This window comes from Dendropsophus ebraccatus, chromosome 9 (assembly GCF_027789765.1).
Source record: "Dendropsophus ebraccatus isolate aDenEbr1 chromosome 9, aDenEbr1.pat, whole genome shotgun sequence".
NCBI lineage: Eukaryota > Metazoa > Chordata > Amphibia > Anura > Hylidae > Dendropsophus > Dendropsophus ebraccatus.
Window position 1 is genome coordinate 69,859,501 of NC_091462.1, and position 16,130 is coordinate 69,875,630.

Below are 16,130 nucleotides of genomic sequence, written 5' to 3' on the forward strand. Positions count from 1 at the left end.
AGGAGGGGGGGGGACCTGGGAAAAGGCTTTTTACATGCAGATAATGGCAGATTTGGCTAATAAACCCAATTACAAAGTTTCTTAAAATCGCCTGGACTATTGATTTCTGCAAAAAAATAAAAAATACGACAGTGACTCTTTAAGGTTGGACAAAACTCCAGCAAGGCCCTTAGCCCCCTGTACTTTGGGCAAGCGTAGATCAGCATCATGTTGTCATTATTGGAGAATACGAAGACTCTCACAAACAGTCATAAAACATCTAGGTGACCGGTAGCTAACATAAGGAGTCTACATAAACATTAGGCCAAGAACAATAGTGAATTGAATGAATTCACACTTATGTCTATCTCAAGATACTATATGCTACACTGTACATAGAGATTCACTGTGCTAACCAAATATTTAATGGATAAAATCACATAAATATAATAGTATACACTGAGCAACAAACTTGATAATCTATTCCAACTATGACTTGAAATAGATTATGAGTTTAAAGAGGTACTATGGCAAAAAAACTGCTGCCAGAAAGTTATACAGATTTGTGAAGTACTTCTATTTAAAAATCTTCCAGTAGTATGCCCTGCGGGAAACGGTGATTTCTTTCAAGTATGACTCAGTGTTTTGTGCTGCCACCTCTGTTCATGACAGGAACTGTCCAGAGCAGTAGTGAATCCCTATAGAAAGCCTCTCCTGCTTTCCACGGTTCCTGTCACGGACAGTGGTGGCAGCAGAGAGACATATGTCAGACTGAAAATAATACACTGCTTTCTATAGGGCTTTAGCAGTTGATAAGTACTGGAAGACTGGAGATTTTTATATAAAAGTAATTTATAAATCTGAATAACCTTCTGCCACCACTTGTTTAAAAAAAACAAACAAAAAAACAACAAATTGTTTGCTGAAGTACCCCTAAGTTTCTGGGGAGAGGGGGGGAGAGCATGCTCGTTTATGCTTAGGAAAAAAGGTGTCAGCAAAAATCGCTATGCAGCTTGCTTAAAATTAGCATCTTGTACATAATGTAATGTACAATTATATGGATATTTGATTGGTATAGGGATGATTGGACAGACATTTGGTGAATTTTCTGACAGTAACGAAGAGGACTACAGACAGTCTGTGCCCATCCTAAAATTACTGCTTTTAGCGAACATTAGATTAGATTGACTTTAGGATTAGTATCCTTCTAAATTTATACTGCATGGTAAGCAGCAGGAGCTCTGCATCTTTCAAGAGTACAGCCGCAATACCTAAAACCATAAGTTACTTTGAGAATAGCACTGAAAAGAAATTAGATTTAGGGTGAAATACGGGTACACCAGGGATAGGTCTTTATTTCCAACATTGTAGACACATAAAATTACATATTACATTTTTAAATGATCATATGCTGTTCTGAAATACTTACTTAATACCGCTAAGCTGCTTACATGGAATTACATTCTGAAATTTGGCTTTGTTACAAGATAAATGAACATGAGAAATTAAGCCTCTTCACGTTCATCAAAATATACTGTAATTAATAGTCTGTGGAGACTTTAGGACAAGAATATCTGAGTCTAGGAGTCCATATACCAGTATTAATCACTACTGACTTTGTTGTACTACTGGTACAACAAATATACCCTTCTAAAATTGACAGCTCATACACAGAACTAGACTATGCACTCCATAAAAGTAACAGAACAGAAAGTGTTAAAGGACAACTCCGGCGAAATTTTTTTTTGGCTTATTTAACACACATTACAAAGTTATATAACTTTGTAATGTGGTTAAATACCCGGTCTGGCCCACTTTCCGACCCCCGACCCCCCACCCCGGAAGTTAAAGAATGTATACATTACCTATTACGGTCGTCACGGTCCTCTTCTCTGGTGTCGGGTGACGTCAGAGCTGGGGGGCGGTCCGGGTCTTCTTCGTCTTCGGCGTCTTCATTGAGAGTGAATGGGAGAGAAAAGGCTGCTGGTGCACATGCGCACCAGCAGCCTTTTCATTGGCTGGAGCGCATCACATGGCTTCCAGCTTGCTCAGCCCTGATTGGCTGAGCTTGCTGGAAGCCATGTGATGCGCTCCAGCCAATGAAAAGGCTGCCGGTGCGCAAGCGCACTGGCAGCCTTTTCTCTCTCATGGACCCGGAAGCAAGAGACATCGCTGGACGGCGGACGCAGGTGACGGTGAGGCGGACGGCGGGCGAATGGAGTGGCGATCGTCACCGGAGGGATGGTGAGTATGGTGTCTGTGTGTGTCTGTGTTTTTTTTTTTTGGGGGGGGGGGTCCCACCGGAGTTGTCCTTTAAGCATGCGTTTCTGTAAAATTGGTTCACTTGGGTGAAAGCTATGCAACAAATAGATTTGTTACAGGTTACATACACCCTCGTAGCCATTTTTATTGTTTCTGTGCTCTTAAAGTGTCACTGTCACCATATAAAACTTTTGACTGGTCATAGAGACATGTCAAACGTTTTGATTGGAATCCCAAGCATGGTCTGGTATTGAAGGGGGGGGGGGGGGGAGATGTTACAGCTTGTTGCACTTCAGGAGCTAAGGAACACCTTTTGACTATTCTTACTATATAATTAAAGCATTTTCTATGTTCTGGAAGCACAAACAGATATATGAATAGTACTATTTGTCTCTAACAGCTTCAGTGTCAGCAGTTTGGAATGTGAATTGCAGCTGACAGATTCCCTTTGAGGACCAAGCCCAAAATGACCCAGTGGATCGTGACAATTAACATTTTTGCAATTTTGTTTTTTCCTCCTCCCCTTCTAAGGCCGGGTTCACACTGGGCAAAACTAGCGGAATTCCGTCGTGGAATGCCGTTTACCTCCCTCTCATAATGTGAGTCTATGGGAGGCGCGCACTGCTGTTCTCACAGCATCTCTCCACGCTGAAGAATGAACATGTTAATTCTTCAGCACGGACAGAGCAGGAGCGCGCCCCTCATACACTCCCATTATGAGAGGGAGGCTAACGGAATTCCGCTAGTTTTGCTCAGTGTGAACCCGGCCTAAGAGCTTTAGCCCTTTCTTTTTTTCTTTCTAGAGGGCCATGTAAGGGCTTGTTTTGTAATGGCGTCTTCATTCTACCATAACATGTATGACGTATTCCCCAAAATATTATTTATGAAAATATAAATTGGTGAAATTGGAAAAAAGAATGCAATATGGTAACTTTTGGGGGGTTCCTGTGTCTACCTAATGCACTATACAGTTTAAGTGACATGATACCATTATTCTATAGGTCAGTCCGAACACAATCATATACAGATTTTCTGTGTTTTTTATTTATTTATTTATTTATTTTAATGAAACCTACAGTATATAATATACTGTATATACGCTAGAGTATATAGTATACGCTATACGCTACAATATATAATGTTTATTTTTGTTTTATTTATACTAAGGGATGGGGGTGATTTTAATTTTTCATTGGGGGAGGAGCTTTGGGGTATTTTTAAAAACATTTTTGTATATATATTAGGGCTGGGCGATATTGGCTTAAATCAATATCGCGGTTTATCGCACATGTAGCTGCGATAACGATAATTGAACGATAACTATGACACGCCACTTTGTAAGCCACACCCTCTTTTTGCAAGCCACACCCACTTGTATGTGCCAAATTGGGGATATTTTCTTTCTAAGGATACAAACACACACGGCATATATGCTGCGTATTTACTGCTGCGATACGCCGCAAATACGCAGCAGATTAGATCTAAATAACTGAACACAGTATCAAATCTGCTGCATATCGTAGCAGTAAATACGCTGCGTATACGGTGTGGGTGTTTGTACCCTAAAAAGTATTAAAAAAAAAACCAGTAACTTACTGAGCAGCAACTCAAGGCTGTGTATTTAGTCTATTGTGACTATTATTTGTCATTATTAGGGGTCTTAGCAGAGTTATACAGCTACATACACACAGGAAGGGACAAGTCTCTATATATACACACAGGAGGAAGGGAGACTGCCCCCCTTCCTCATGTGTGTGTATATACAGAGACTTGTCTCCCTTTCTTCCAGCCAGTTACATGTGGTGACTAGGAACTGAAGGGATAGCTAGAGCTAGATGAACTGAGACAACTCTGCTATTCCAGGGACATCCAGTGTTACATGTGGTGACTAGGAACTGAGACAGCTCTGCTATTCCAGGGAAAGCCAGAGCCTGAGTGTAGATGAAGAAACCGCTCTCTCCTTTCGCCTCTGGTGTCAGGTGTCAGTGATAAGAGACAGAGCACGTCAGGGAAACTAAACAAGAAAGCGGCTCCTCCGTGCACTAACATGCTGCTACACAGACACTGTCCCTTTCCCTGGACACAATGGGAGGATCTACAACCCGGCAGAGTGTGCCTCCTGAAGACCGGTGCCGGCTAGGAGTGACGGGGGAGGGCTGTGTGGACGGCAGCACAGTAGTAAGTTTACCTCCTGAAGGCTGCTGCTCCTCAGTCACACGGATGGGGGATAGAAGGGGGGCCCCGGGCAATTTCCCTGTTTGATAGGACGGGTCCGGCAGTGACAGGAGGGGGATGGGGCAGCGCTGTCACCCGAGCAGCAGTCCGGTCCTCAGCCTGCAAACCTCTGCTCTGTGCCTCGTTCACTGCCCGGGGAGTGCAGGACACTAGACACTCCGAGGCTGCACTCGGCCGCGGGGCTCCACCGGCTCAGTGTCCGCATCTTGGGGCCCGGGAGGGAGATAAGCCAGATCCCTGGGCTATAGTGTCAGTGCTCAGTGATCCCCCTTCTGTCTCGGGCCTCGGATAAGACTCCTCTCATTCGATCAGCTGCAGCCACATCCTGCCTGGCTCTGACACGCCGACATCCCTGCATCTGCACATACAGCGCACAAAACTGTGAAATACCGCAGATACCGTCCTGGCAGAGTTGAGGTCGGTTAACCGACGCCATGGACGGTATCGGTATTTTCACGGTATACCGCCCAGCCCTAATATATATCGCTGCAGCTTGTCATTAACTGTGAGGGCCCAGCTACTGAATGCTGCCAGCCTGTACCTGCTATGAAGTGCGCTCCACTCCGGAGCGTGCTTCATAACCCGGACGCACCTATACACCTAAGGTGGTCAGGTTACAGGCGGCCAGGGGGTACAGTTACGTCCTAAGTCGTCTAGGGGTTAAAGTGTCACTATGGTTATAACTTTCAAAATGTAAATGAACAGTAGATACGAAATAAAGCAAGTTTGCAACATACATTCATTTTTTTTTTGTTTTGTTATAATGCTGTGAAACAAAGCGGAACCTTCCAGAATTCCAGATCCAGTCTCCTGAAGGCAGATTTTCTGACTTGTGCTGGTTGAAAAAAACAGACTAAACGCAGGAATTCTGGCCAGTACAGAGAGTCACGGCTCAATGTGTCCATCAGTCACATGACTGCCTTCTCTCTGTGAGCGCTCAGATGGCCTGGGATACACAGGACTTCCTAACTTTGTTTTTTTTTTCTTGTTTTTTTTTTTTAGAAAAAAAAAAAGAGGCAGAAAAGAGGAAGTGCCGTGTTTTCCATGATAACAAAAAAAAAAATACTGAATGTAAATTGCAAACTTGCTTTATGTCACATCTATTGTTAATTTTAGATTTTGAAAGATATAACGACACTGACACTTTAAATCCTATGGGTCTGAGCCTTTGTAATGGTAAGTTAAAAAACACAGAAACTTCAGTATACTTAAAGCCTTTTCCACACCTCTTGTGTTTTGTTTTGTGTCTTTCTGTTACTAGAGACAGAAATCCCCTGACAACTAGAGAAACACCTAGTGGGCGTCCTAAAACCATTCCAGCAAAATCTGCACTAACAATGGCTCACAAAAAACACAAAAAATGCTATAGCTCACTGTTATTGGCAGGACACAGACACAAGCAACAGATATGAAACTTACTAAAAGCCACCACCCCCACCCACCCCAGCTGCTAAAAAAAATTTCTAAAAAAATAATGAGGCTCTTGGTGTACCGTTTGCAAATAGTGTCAACCATTCCACCAGTGATATGGTGACCTCATGCCCGGGATGGACCCTACACTGTGTTTTGACCTCTCCATTGCTATTAACAAGCCTATGCTCTGGGCTCCATTTAATACTGGCACAAACTAACAATGGTTCACCTCCCCTTCATAGCCTTGCTGTGTGTCCTGACAGCAGTATATGATCACATGGTGTGCTGCTGTATTCGGGAGACATTGTGTAAAGAAATTGTAGTGCTTCTTGGGAAAGTATGAGTAAACAAATTCAGTAAGTGCTTTAAAATTTTGCTTTTCTATAAATGTTTTGTCTGATACTTCCCACAACTGAAGGTACCTTAGGCATATGCGTTATGCATGCTTTTCATCCATTCTAAAACAATTGAGGAGGGATTATTCTGAGTATGAGAGTACACAGCCTGCTTGAAGATGCAGAGCAAGCATCACTGTAAGAAGCTTGGCAACAACGAGTAGCTAAATATTTATTATAAATGTTTAATACAAAGTGTTCTAGAGGATTGAGAGGAAGCAAGTAAGACAAGAGTGTTCACATAGCAGTAGTGTCCTCTGTGGTCTCTGATGAGGACTCCATTGCAGATATCCAAAGCAGAATTTTGGTTTCTGTTATGCATCTGCAAATCCAGTTTTTCCATGCAGATCATGTGCAGATTATGAACATAACATGGCATTTGGAAGTTTCAGCAAATGTATTATTTATTCTATACAAATAAACAAGGTATATGATACCCCATACACTCCAAGTGTAAGTTAATTCTGTCAGGATTTAGCCTGAATCCTGGCAGATTTAACAATGGTTGAACATGACCTTGATACTATTTTTATATACTTACCATTGAAAGCCACTTTGTATATTTTCCTGGTGAATTAAAGGGTACAATTGAAGACAATTTCTGGTCATATATTTTTTCACTGTGTGTAAGTTACAATGGACCTGTTATATCAGCTGTCTCAGAAGGGAGGGGGGAAGAAGGACGAGACAGAGAGAAGGGCTCACAGACAGATTTTTGTGTCTTCAACAGAAAGCAGCAGTTCTAAACTGGGTAAAGGTGAGTGAACAGATAATAACAAGTATGGTATAAGTCTTACCATGGGCAGCAACATATCAAACGTAATGTTTAAGTGGAATACCCCTTTAAAAAAATGGGACTTTCAGGGTATTCTCATTACAGCCAACATTGTTGCACTTGTTAGGTTTGTCAAGTTAAATATTTTTGCAAATATATTCATTTAGCAAACTTCCTCCTATGTACACCAGCCAGGCTACTGTTTTTAGAGCAGAGTGATGGTCTGTACCTAGACACGTCAGGAGAAGGAGGCAAGTTTGATAAAAATGTATATAACTTGACAAATCCTATGAGTTTAAAGGGGAACTCCAGGTAGAGGTTAAAAAAATTAAACTTTTGCAGAAGCATAACGCATTACTTACATATCTGTCCCAGTTTTGAAACTACCAATAAGCCATTTGCTTTGGGGGTTTTTGTTCTGTGTTGTGCTTCTGTACTTCCTGGATGAGCAGTTCCCAGAATACAGTACTGGTTTGAGAATGCTCTGCTTTTCCTTAGCTCTTCATCACAGCCCACAGTCCTTGCTGCACCTGCTTCTGGCCGGTCAGAGATGGTGAATCACTCAGGGGATTGGGATCAGCTACCAGTGTGGCAGAACTGTACAGGTATAGTAATACATTGTATAGACACATCTATATAACTTTTAACAGAAAACTAATTTTTCTTATGTAGTGTTCCCCTTTAATTATATTACTTGAGATGCGACTACCCCTTTAAAGGAGAGGATAATACAATGTTACCCTCCCTATTGGCTGCTCTGTTCCTGTGTTCTGCTCCTTGTTCCGGTCCCCACTGCAGCCCTAGATCACACAGCACTGACTCCAGAATAAATTTTTCCCTATTTAAGTCTATAAGACCCTCACAGACTTACATTAGGAAAGTTACTTCTGGTCCATTCACAAACCCCAGTGTGATTTGGCTAGTCAAGCTGGGTTGCAACAGTAACCTGAAGCAACGGCATGCCAAACTAACAGAGCCACCAATAAGCAGGGGGAACAGAAGAGCTGTTTACACTCTCCAGATGTTGGGAAGGTACAAGGCTGAAGTGCCTTTTAAAGCATACCTGTCATTTCAAAATATTGATGATAAGGATTTTAGTTCACTACTGTTATTAAGCCCCAGAGAGTCCTTTTCATGGTGCACAGCTACTTCCCTTCTCTATTTCAGGGACAGGACCAGAGCTGGGCTGTTAACCTGCAAAACACACACGGGGCTACGTCTCCACTTTTGCTTTTGAGAACTGCAGAGGAAAGTGTATGCACTTTTTAGATTTGATCTTAATAGGCAGCAGCTGGCACAACATGATTTAGCTACTGTCTTCCTCAGGGTCATGGAGTCAGAGTTGTGGAGTCGGGAACTAGTTTTGGCTAGAGTTGGGGTCGGAAAAAATGTAACGACTCAGACTCCAGCTTTTAAAAAGTCTTTGAAATTTTATAATTTAGGTTTTAATATGAATTTTATAAATGTTTCTCATAAATATACAGTGGTACCTCTGTTCTCAAACTTAATTGGTTCAAGAAGGCAGTTTGAGAACTGAGCAGTGTCTTCCCATAGGAAATAATGTAAATGTGTTTAATTGGTTCCAGCACCCACCAATAATTACCTACAATACTTATTTATTACATTAAAATCGCCCAGTATAATCACTTCAGTACAGCACAGAACAGTACTTGACTGTCTAGAACATTATAAACAAGAAATTTTCGACAAAACCAGCAATTATAATACAGTAGTGCACCAACTCTTCCCTCATCCGTGCACCCCCACCCCAGCACTGTAAAGTATGGGAGAAGGTGGTGCACTGACTGTACTAGTAGTGTACTGTGTATGCACTCCAGCAGTGTTATACAGTGCGGTACTGTATGTAAAGCCTCACCAGTGCTAAACTTGCCACGTACAACCAATCCAAATCACTCTTAAACCAAAGCTATTTTTCCCTTTAAGAAATCATTGAAATTCAGACAACTGGCTCCACCCCCCCCCCCCCCCCCCCCCCCCCAAATAATGATTTTTTAAAATTCTGAACAACATGTAAAACAAATGAAACAAACATTTAAAAAAGTCTGAATATGTCATATTATAAGTTATTGTACAATATAGCAATCATCATGTGGAGTATAATGTATAGTAAGTGCATAAACCTGAAAAACAGAAGCAGTTTGTAGATACAGGATGGAATTGCAGATCTGATTTTACAGATCTAAACAGTGTTTTTAGTTCTATTTACTGACATGTTTTTATGCTATAAGTTGCATCTTACTGGACAACAGAAAAACGGATTATTATGTGGCATGGTACAATAGAGCAGGTTGAAGGTCTCACCCACCCCAGCACTGCAGGCTGGGGACACTGTGTGGGAGGGAGACCCTGTCAGGTATGTGATGAGCCCCACTGAGGTGCAGAGGCTCTTCCCTGTCTTACTGGAAATGTAGGCCACAGCACAGGCATAGTTACAAGGTTACATAGTAATCCATGCAATTTTCTACTGTGGGCCTTTGTTGCAGTTATTAGTCGGGGAGAGGAGGAAGTAGCTTCCATCAGATCCTTTATCAGCAGATGCAGTTTGGGGAGCAGCAACTGATTTATTGTAGCAGAAAGAGAAGGCTGCTGACAGGAGGATCAGTAAGTTAATCATGCCACAAGGTTGAGGTAAGCTGTAAGCGGAACCTGTATTTGGCCATGATTCGAGTATTGGCAGGTGCATGGTGCTTGAGTTGGTGTTAGATCATTGACAGGTTCAGGCAGGAAAGCAGCAGTCAGTCCACAGTGTAATATACTCGGTGCATTGCAGGCAGAGGCAGGCTATGAGGTGGAGATAGGCTGTTGGCCAGACACTGCCTCCACTCTGCCTGACCGCTGTGGGGCCACTCTTATTGCAGGCAATAAGCTGCAGGGAAATTTTTGTTCATCATATATTCTGTAATATACAGTATTTTCTAAACTTAATGAAATATATGTCTTCAATGGGTGTGGATGAAGGGTATCAAATTCTTGCAATGCAGTAGCATCTTCAAAGGCTCTCCTGGTTGTCCACCGACATGAATGATGTCGGTGGAGATAGAGGTCAGGCGTTATGGAAAATTCACCTGCGTGACCCCTTTGTTCCCGGGAGAGATAAACCGGGAGAGATAAACCGCAGCCAGAGCTTTCTGCAGCTTAACCCATACCACAGAGAACACAGGATAACTCCTGTGTTTGGGAAGGACCTATGTTACTGTATATGTGAAGGATAAGAAAGATAACTCATGACTGAATGATGTGAGTTATTGAAGGTGTATGGAGACGTTATGGTTCATGCATAAAGCACGCCGAATGTACAGAGAATGCCTCTGTTATGTCATTCAATTGACAACCCCTAAATCGACATACAGTGCAACAAAACCATATAGAAAACCGAAAGAATTGCACAATTATTTAGAAATATAACAAAGTCCTTTATTTACATATACATGATTTACAAAAATTGATAAAAATTAGGGAATTTCATGGGAAATGGCAAAAATAACACAAGGCCAGAGGGGGAGAAAGATCTCAGTGTGGTAAAACAATATAAAATTGGAAATTATAAGTGCTGCAAAATTTTATATTGATTTACCACACTGAGATCTTTCTCCCCCTCTGGCCTTGTGTTATTTGTGCCATTTCCCATGTCATTCAATTGAGCATGCCACAGTTTGTACTTGTAAATACAGAATTTTATAGTTCATATCTTATGCTTAAGATGTATTAGAAGAATAGTAGCTAACATGACGTTAATAATACTTTGTTTGTGATTTGACTTTACAGACCCCTGAGAGTTAGCTTTATATGATGGCCAGCTCTGCTCGAGATCTACTTTTTGTTCGAAGGCGTAACCCTCAGCTACGACATACTTTAAGTCCAGAGAATCTTCAAAGTTTTGCATCACAAAATACAATGGCCGAGAATTTGAACTTTCAGAGGGCCAACAGTGACACTGACTTGGTGACTTCTGACAGTCGATCCAGCTTGACTGCCAGTATGTATGAATATGTACTGGGGCACTCTCAGGAACTTATCATCTTCTGGGATATAAAAGAAGAAGTAGATCCCACTGATTGGATTGGGCTTTATCACATTGGTAAGTGTTAACGTTTATTTGATTCTTTACAGTGTGAAAATAATAATTGTCAAAGAATACAGTTGTTGTCGCCTAGTTGATGGCTCTATAAGTCCTTAATAGGTGGAGCCTCTGTTAGTTTAAGACGAAAATTCTTTCAGAAAGATGTTTTGTTTAATTTGGTTCACACCCACTGATTCTAATCTATAATAATTTCTAAAAAAAGACAATACACAGAGGTCCACAGTGAGACCCCCATGTAATAGGTTTCTGTCAAGGGATAAAGGTTAGTTGTTCAGGTCTGTCAACCCCTCTAATCCTATTGTGACTCAGTATGGTTCTGATGACACATTCCCTTTAACCCCTTGATGAAAGGGTTTCTGATGACCCCATGAAAAGCCGTGAGTTCCCTCATCATAGCAAGCAGGTATGTCATAATGCGTAGGAGCTCTATGAAGTGAGCTCAGGAGCAGAGCTTGCATCATAGAGCGTGAGGACCGGCTTGGGTGATTGCACTGCTGACCGACATTACGGCCACATTCACACGTCCCAATCATTTTCCCTGTCTGCACGGAGGTCTCATATTTACCTCCGTGCAGTCAGCTAAAAGAAATCGGGCATCATTTTGAGTGCAGCTTCGTTGTTACATAGTAAATCTTCTAAATAAAAATCATTGTTATTAGCCAATTTTTATATTTCTGTTTTACCTAAGGCAATGTCATTGTGACTGAAATCCATTAAGCTTATGGCAGGAAGTCTACTTATTCTATTCTATTCTTATATATATGCATTTTATTGGAGAAGTTGACATCATTTAGTTGACATCTCGCACAATACATAATTGTTAAACATGTTGCCCAGAAATACACTCAGCTTTGTTGCAGATAATTTTGATGATGCCCCCAATGCCTACTGTATCCACAGAGATCCTGTTGATGCTTAAATAAGAGCTGATGCATTCTCTGTAATATACAGTCCACCAAACACAATTATACTGTACCTCTATCAATTGCAGAATGATATATCCATTTGTCCTCTATACCTGTATTTAGATGATTACAAAAATGACAAACTTTTATTCTGTATAGCGCATATAAGAAACACTTAAAATCAGGGCTTCAGAGTCGGAGCTAGATTTGGCTGGATTCAAAGTCGGAGGTAGAGTCGGAAAACATCTCCAAGTCCAGCTTTAAAAAAATCTTTTAAAAGGGAGAGAGAGGAAATAAAGAGGTTTAATGGGCAACAGTGAAAAATCCAGGGGGACAGGGGATGGTGAGATAATAATAAACAAAAAAGAACACACACTCTACCAGAGAGTACAATGGGATCACATTGTACTCTCTAGTAGAGTGTATGTTCTTTTTTGTTTGTATTTTCCAGTGTGGTTGGACAGAACCACTCACCCAGTGCAGGTGGATTTTTAGTCTTTTTCCAGCCTAATAGTTTTTATATGGATCATAATAAAGCCTGTCCTCATGCCCCTACAGTGCAGCGTCGGGCTCCCGATCCTGTGATTGGAAATTCCCACTCAGCCAGTGACTGAGGCGGGACAAAGCTGCAGTCAATGACTGGCTGAGCGGTGTAGTTCCTTTGGAGCCGCAATGATTCAGGAGTGTGAACGCTGACAGAGAGTTGATAAATCTGGGCCCATGCCTGACCTCTATATCACAGGGATGTGGCATTGTTGGCAGTTTTCCTTTGTGTATGTAGTTAGAAACATAGAAGATTGTCAGCAGAAAAGACCACCTGGTCCATCTAGTTTAGTTCAGAGTTGTTCAGGACATGGTGGCTGGAGACTGGCTGCATCTACTGCACACACAAATGGTGTATGTTATGTTTAAAAGCGTATAAAATGCTGTTATGTTGATTTTAACTAAATAATGCATTTATTTACCAAAATGCTAATGCTAGGGCAGCTGTTGCAGGGTCCCTTTTTTGGGGGTTGGCCACTGGTAAAATAGTTCAGTGTACAGTATTAGTAACTGTACCCTGTGTACCTCAGAGCTAAAATCATATTCCTCTCCTCTAGGCTGGACTGCCCTGCTCTGTGGTGAGTCTGTCCATAAGATGGTCAACATGGAGAAGCATGTGATCATGCTCCGCTCCTGGTGTCCTCCATAGACATATACAGGCTCAGTGGTGGACACTAGGGAGCGGGGCATAATCTTATGCTCCTCCATGTCGGCCATCTTATGGACAGACTCACCACAGAGCAGGACAGCCCAGCCTTGAGGAGGTTAGTCTTAATTTAGCTTCATGAGGTACACAAGGAGTTGCTGTAAGTGCAGTGAGTACACTTACTAATACTGTACACTGAACTATTTCATTATAAAGTGGCCAATCCCTTTAACAATATGGAATCTGCATGCTGTGTTCTGGCTCACCAGTGTTTCTGACGAGAGGAAAAATATTTTCCTGAACATGCTGACATATTAAATGAGTTTGGTGACCAAGGGGGAGAGCCTATGTTCCATGTTGAAAATATGGCACAACCTCCAGTTCTACATAACGCTTGTGATGGCTTCTAATCTTTCATTATCAAGTTTCCTTTACCTAGTGGGACCATAGAGAAAACATTTCTTCCTGCTGGCCTATTAGATTGCACTTTTGCTACTATTGTGATATAATGTAAAATCATCAGTTCTAAGTAGTATCTGCTTACTAGTGTTTTATTATGAAATGTCTAATTTTCACCACAGATTCGATTGTACTGTGTTACTCACTGAACGGAACTGTTCAAACAATTCTATGATAAATACTGTATATAAAAACAAAACCAGCAGTACAGGATATGATCAAATAGCGGCCATAGTAGATGAATCACTTGATGTACATGCAAAGCAGCTCTTTGATACCACCATTTGGAGGTAGCTTTTCTTTTAAGTCAGTGTTGGACTCGGAAAAAATCAGCATGAAAGGGAATATAAACTAAACCATAGCACTCTGGTCTGTACTGACAATAACCCTGAAATAGCTCTCTACAAATGGGTAAAAATCTCCTTCTGGAGATTGACTGGCCTGGCTTGTATTCCCAGTCTTGTCTTAAAGGGAGAACCAGGGCTGTGGAGTTGGTAAGCCACAGCTCTGATTCAGACTCCTGCTTCTTCATAAATGGCCAATCAGACACCAGGGGAGTTATTTGCTTGTGTAAAGTATTACTGGCTCAGAAACTTCTTCATAATGTCCTACATGATCCTGGGGCGTCTTCTTTTGCGCCATGATGTGTTCTTTCTATCGGTACCTTGATTGCGCATATACGACTTTTTGATTGCTTTTTATTACAATTTTCTGGATTTGATGCGACCAAAAATGTGCAATTTTGCACTTTGGGATTTTTTTTGCCCTTGTGCCATTTACCGTGCGAGATCAGGAATGTGATAAATTAATAGTTTGGGCGACTACGCACGCGGCGATACCAAACATGTTTATTTATTTATTATTAAATAAATTATTAATAACAACCCTTTTTATTTTTCTTTTCCACTTAAGCTAGAAGCCGCCATGGGGGACTTCTAGTATAAGTACTCTGATCTCTCATACAGATCTATGCTGCATATGCTAATAGCCGCAGTCCCGGGCTACGAGCGGCCCCCGGGACCGCGGCGGTTCAGAGCGCGGCCCCGCTCTGAACAGTTGGAGGTGGCCCTGGACGTATGGGACGTAAGGGTTAAAGCAAATTTTCAAACTAGACTAGATGGACCAGGTGGTATTTTCCTGCTGACAATCTTCTATGTTTCTAACTAAATATTCACCATACCCAAAGAAAAACTGCTAACAATGCCAGATCTCTGTGATATAAAGGTCAGATTTATCATCGAGGCCCCTCAGGGACTAAGGCTTTTTTTTTTGCTGCAAATTCTGGCTAGACTACAGGTCTAATGTCCTAGACTGACAGCATAATAAAGATCTGCTATACAGAGATGATGGTTGAGAAAAAACACATGTCCATCAAGTTCAACCAAGGAGGGGATTGATAAAGGGAGAAGCCATGGATGATGGGTACATTCTATCCATATGCATCAATGTTATTTCGTTGTCTAAGCCACTTCTCTAAGCCATTTGAGTTGAACCTGCCCAATCCTGTGGCCAGCTGTAACATAGTAACATAGTTTCCCTAGGGAGGCAATAGGGATGGTGATTGCTAACCCCTTAACCCTTTTCCCCAAAATGAGGTCCAGGGACATCATGAAAAGCAGTGCCAGACTGCATCATGATGTCCCTGGACGTCATGCTTTCCCTGCCTCCCCGCTGTCCCTATCTTAGATCTGGCAGCGGGAGGAGGCTGTGTGACACAGCCTCCTTCTGCTGCCACTGCCCAGAGAGGAGCCGTGCTCCCCCCTGGTTAGTTAACCCCATAGATGCCGTGGTCGTTGCGACCGCAGAGTCTATGGGGGAGATCCGCTGCCTCCCGCGATCGGGAGGAGGCTGCGGACATTGCCTCCTCCCTCCGCCACAATCCAGCTCCCTCTCCGACCCAGTGCTGCTCCCCCTGCCCCAATGCAGCTCCCTCTCCCCCTAGATATGGCTCTGGCTCCCTCTCCCATTCCCTCCCTGTGCTCCTCCCCCGTTCCTGCTCTGGCTCCCTCCCTGTTTCCCTCACAAACCCCATCCAGCTCCCTCTCCCTCTCCTTGCTCACCCCCGCCCGGCTCCAGCTCCCTCCTGGTGCTCAACGATCAGACCCCTGCGCTTAGGCAGGGACCTGATTGTTTGAATGAGCTGTCAGCTGTAAAGCTGACAGCTCATTTACTATATAATGCGTTGCAGCACACATCATGTGTCACAGTTTGGAGATAGCAGCAGTGTGATTGGTGCCAATGCCCCCATATAGTGCCCCACATAGTATCCAATGCCCCATATAGTGCCCCACATAGTAGCCAATGCCCCCATATAGTGCCCCCCATAGTAGCCAATGCCCCCATATAGTAGCCAATGCCCCCATATAGTAGCCAATGCCCCCATATAGTGCCCCATTGTAGCCAGTGCCCCCCATAG

General features: G+C 42.5%; 1 protein-coding gene across 4 annotated transcripts in view; it reads left to right on the forward strand.

The window, feature by feature from the left end:
* Positions 1 to 16,130, forward strand: part of HECW2 (HECT, C2 and WW domain containing E3 ubiquitin protein ligase 2) — a 271,029-nt gene that overhangs the window by 85,739 nt on the left and 169,160 nt on the right. For all 4 annotated transcript variants that reach the window (XM_069983585.1, XM_069983588.1, XM_069983587.1 and 1 more), the window contains one exon: positions 10,846 to 11,158. In XM_069983585.1, the coding sequence (XP_069839686.1) occupies positions 10,867 to 11,158 (292 nt within the window). In that variant the 5' untranslated portion in view covers positions 10,846 to 10,866. The remainder of the gene's footprint in view (positions 1 to 10,845; positions 11,159 to 16,130) is intronic.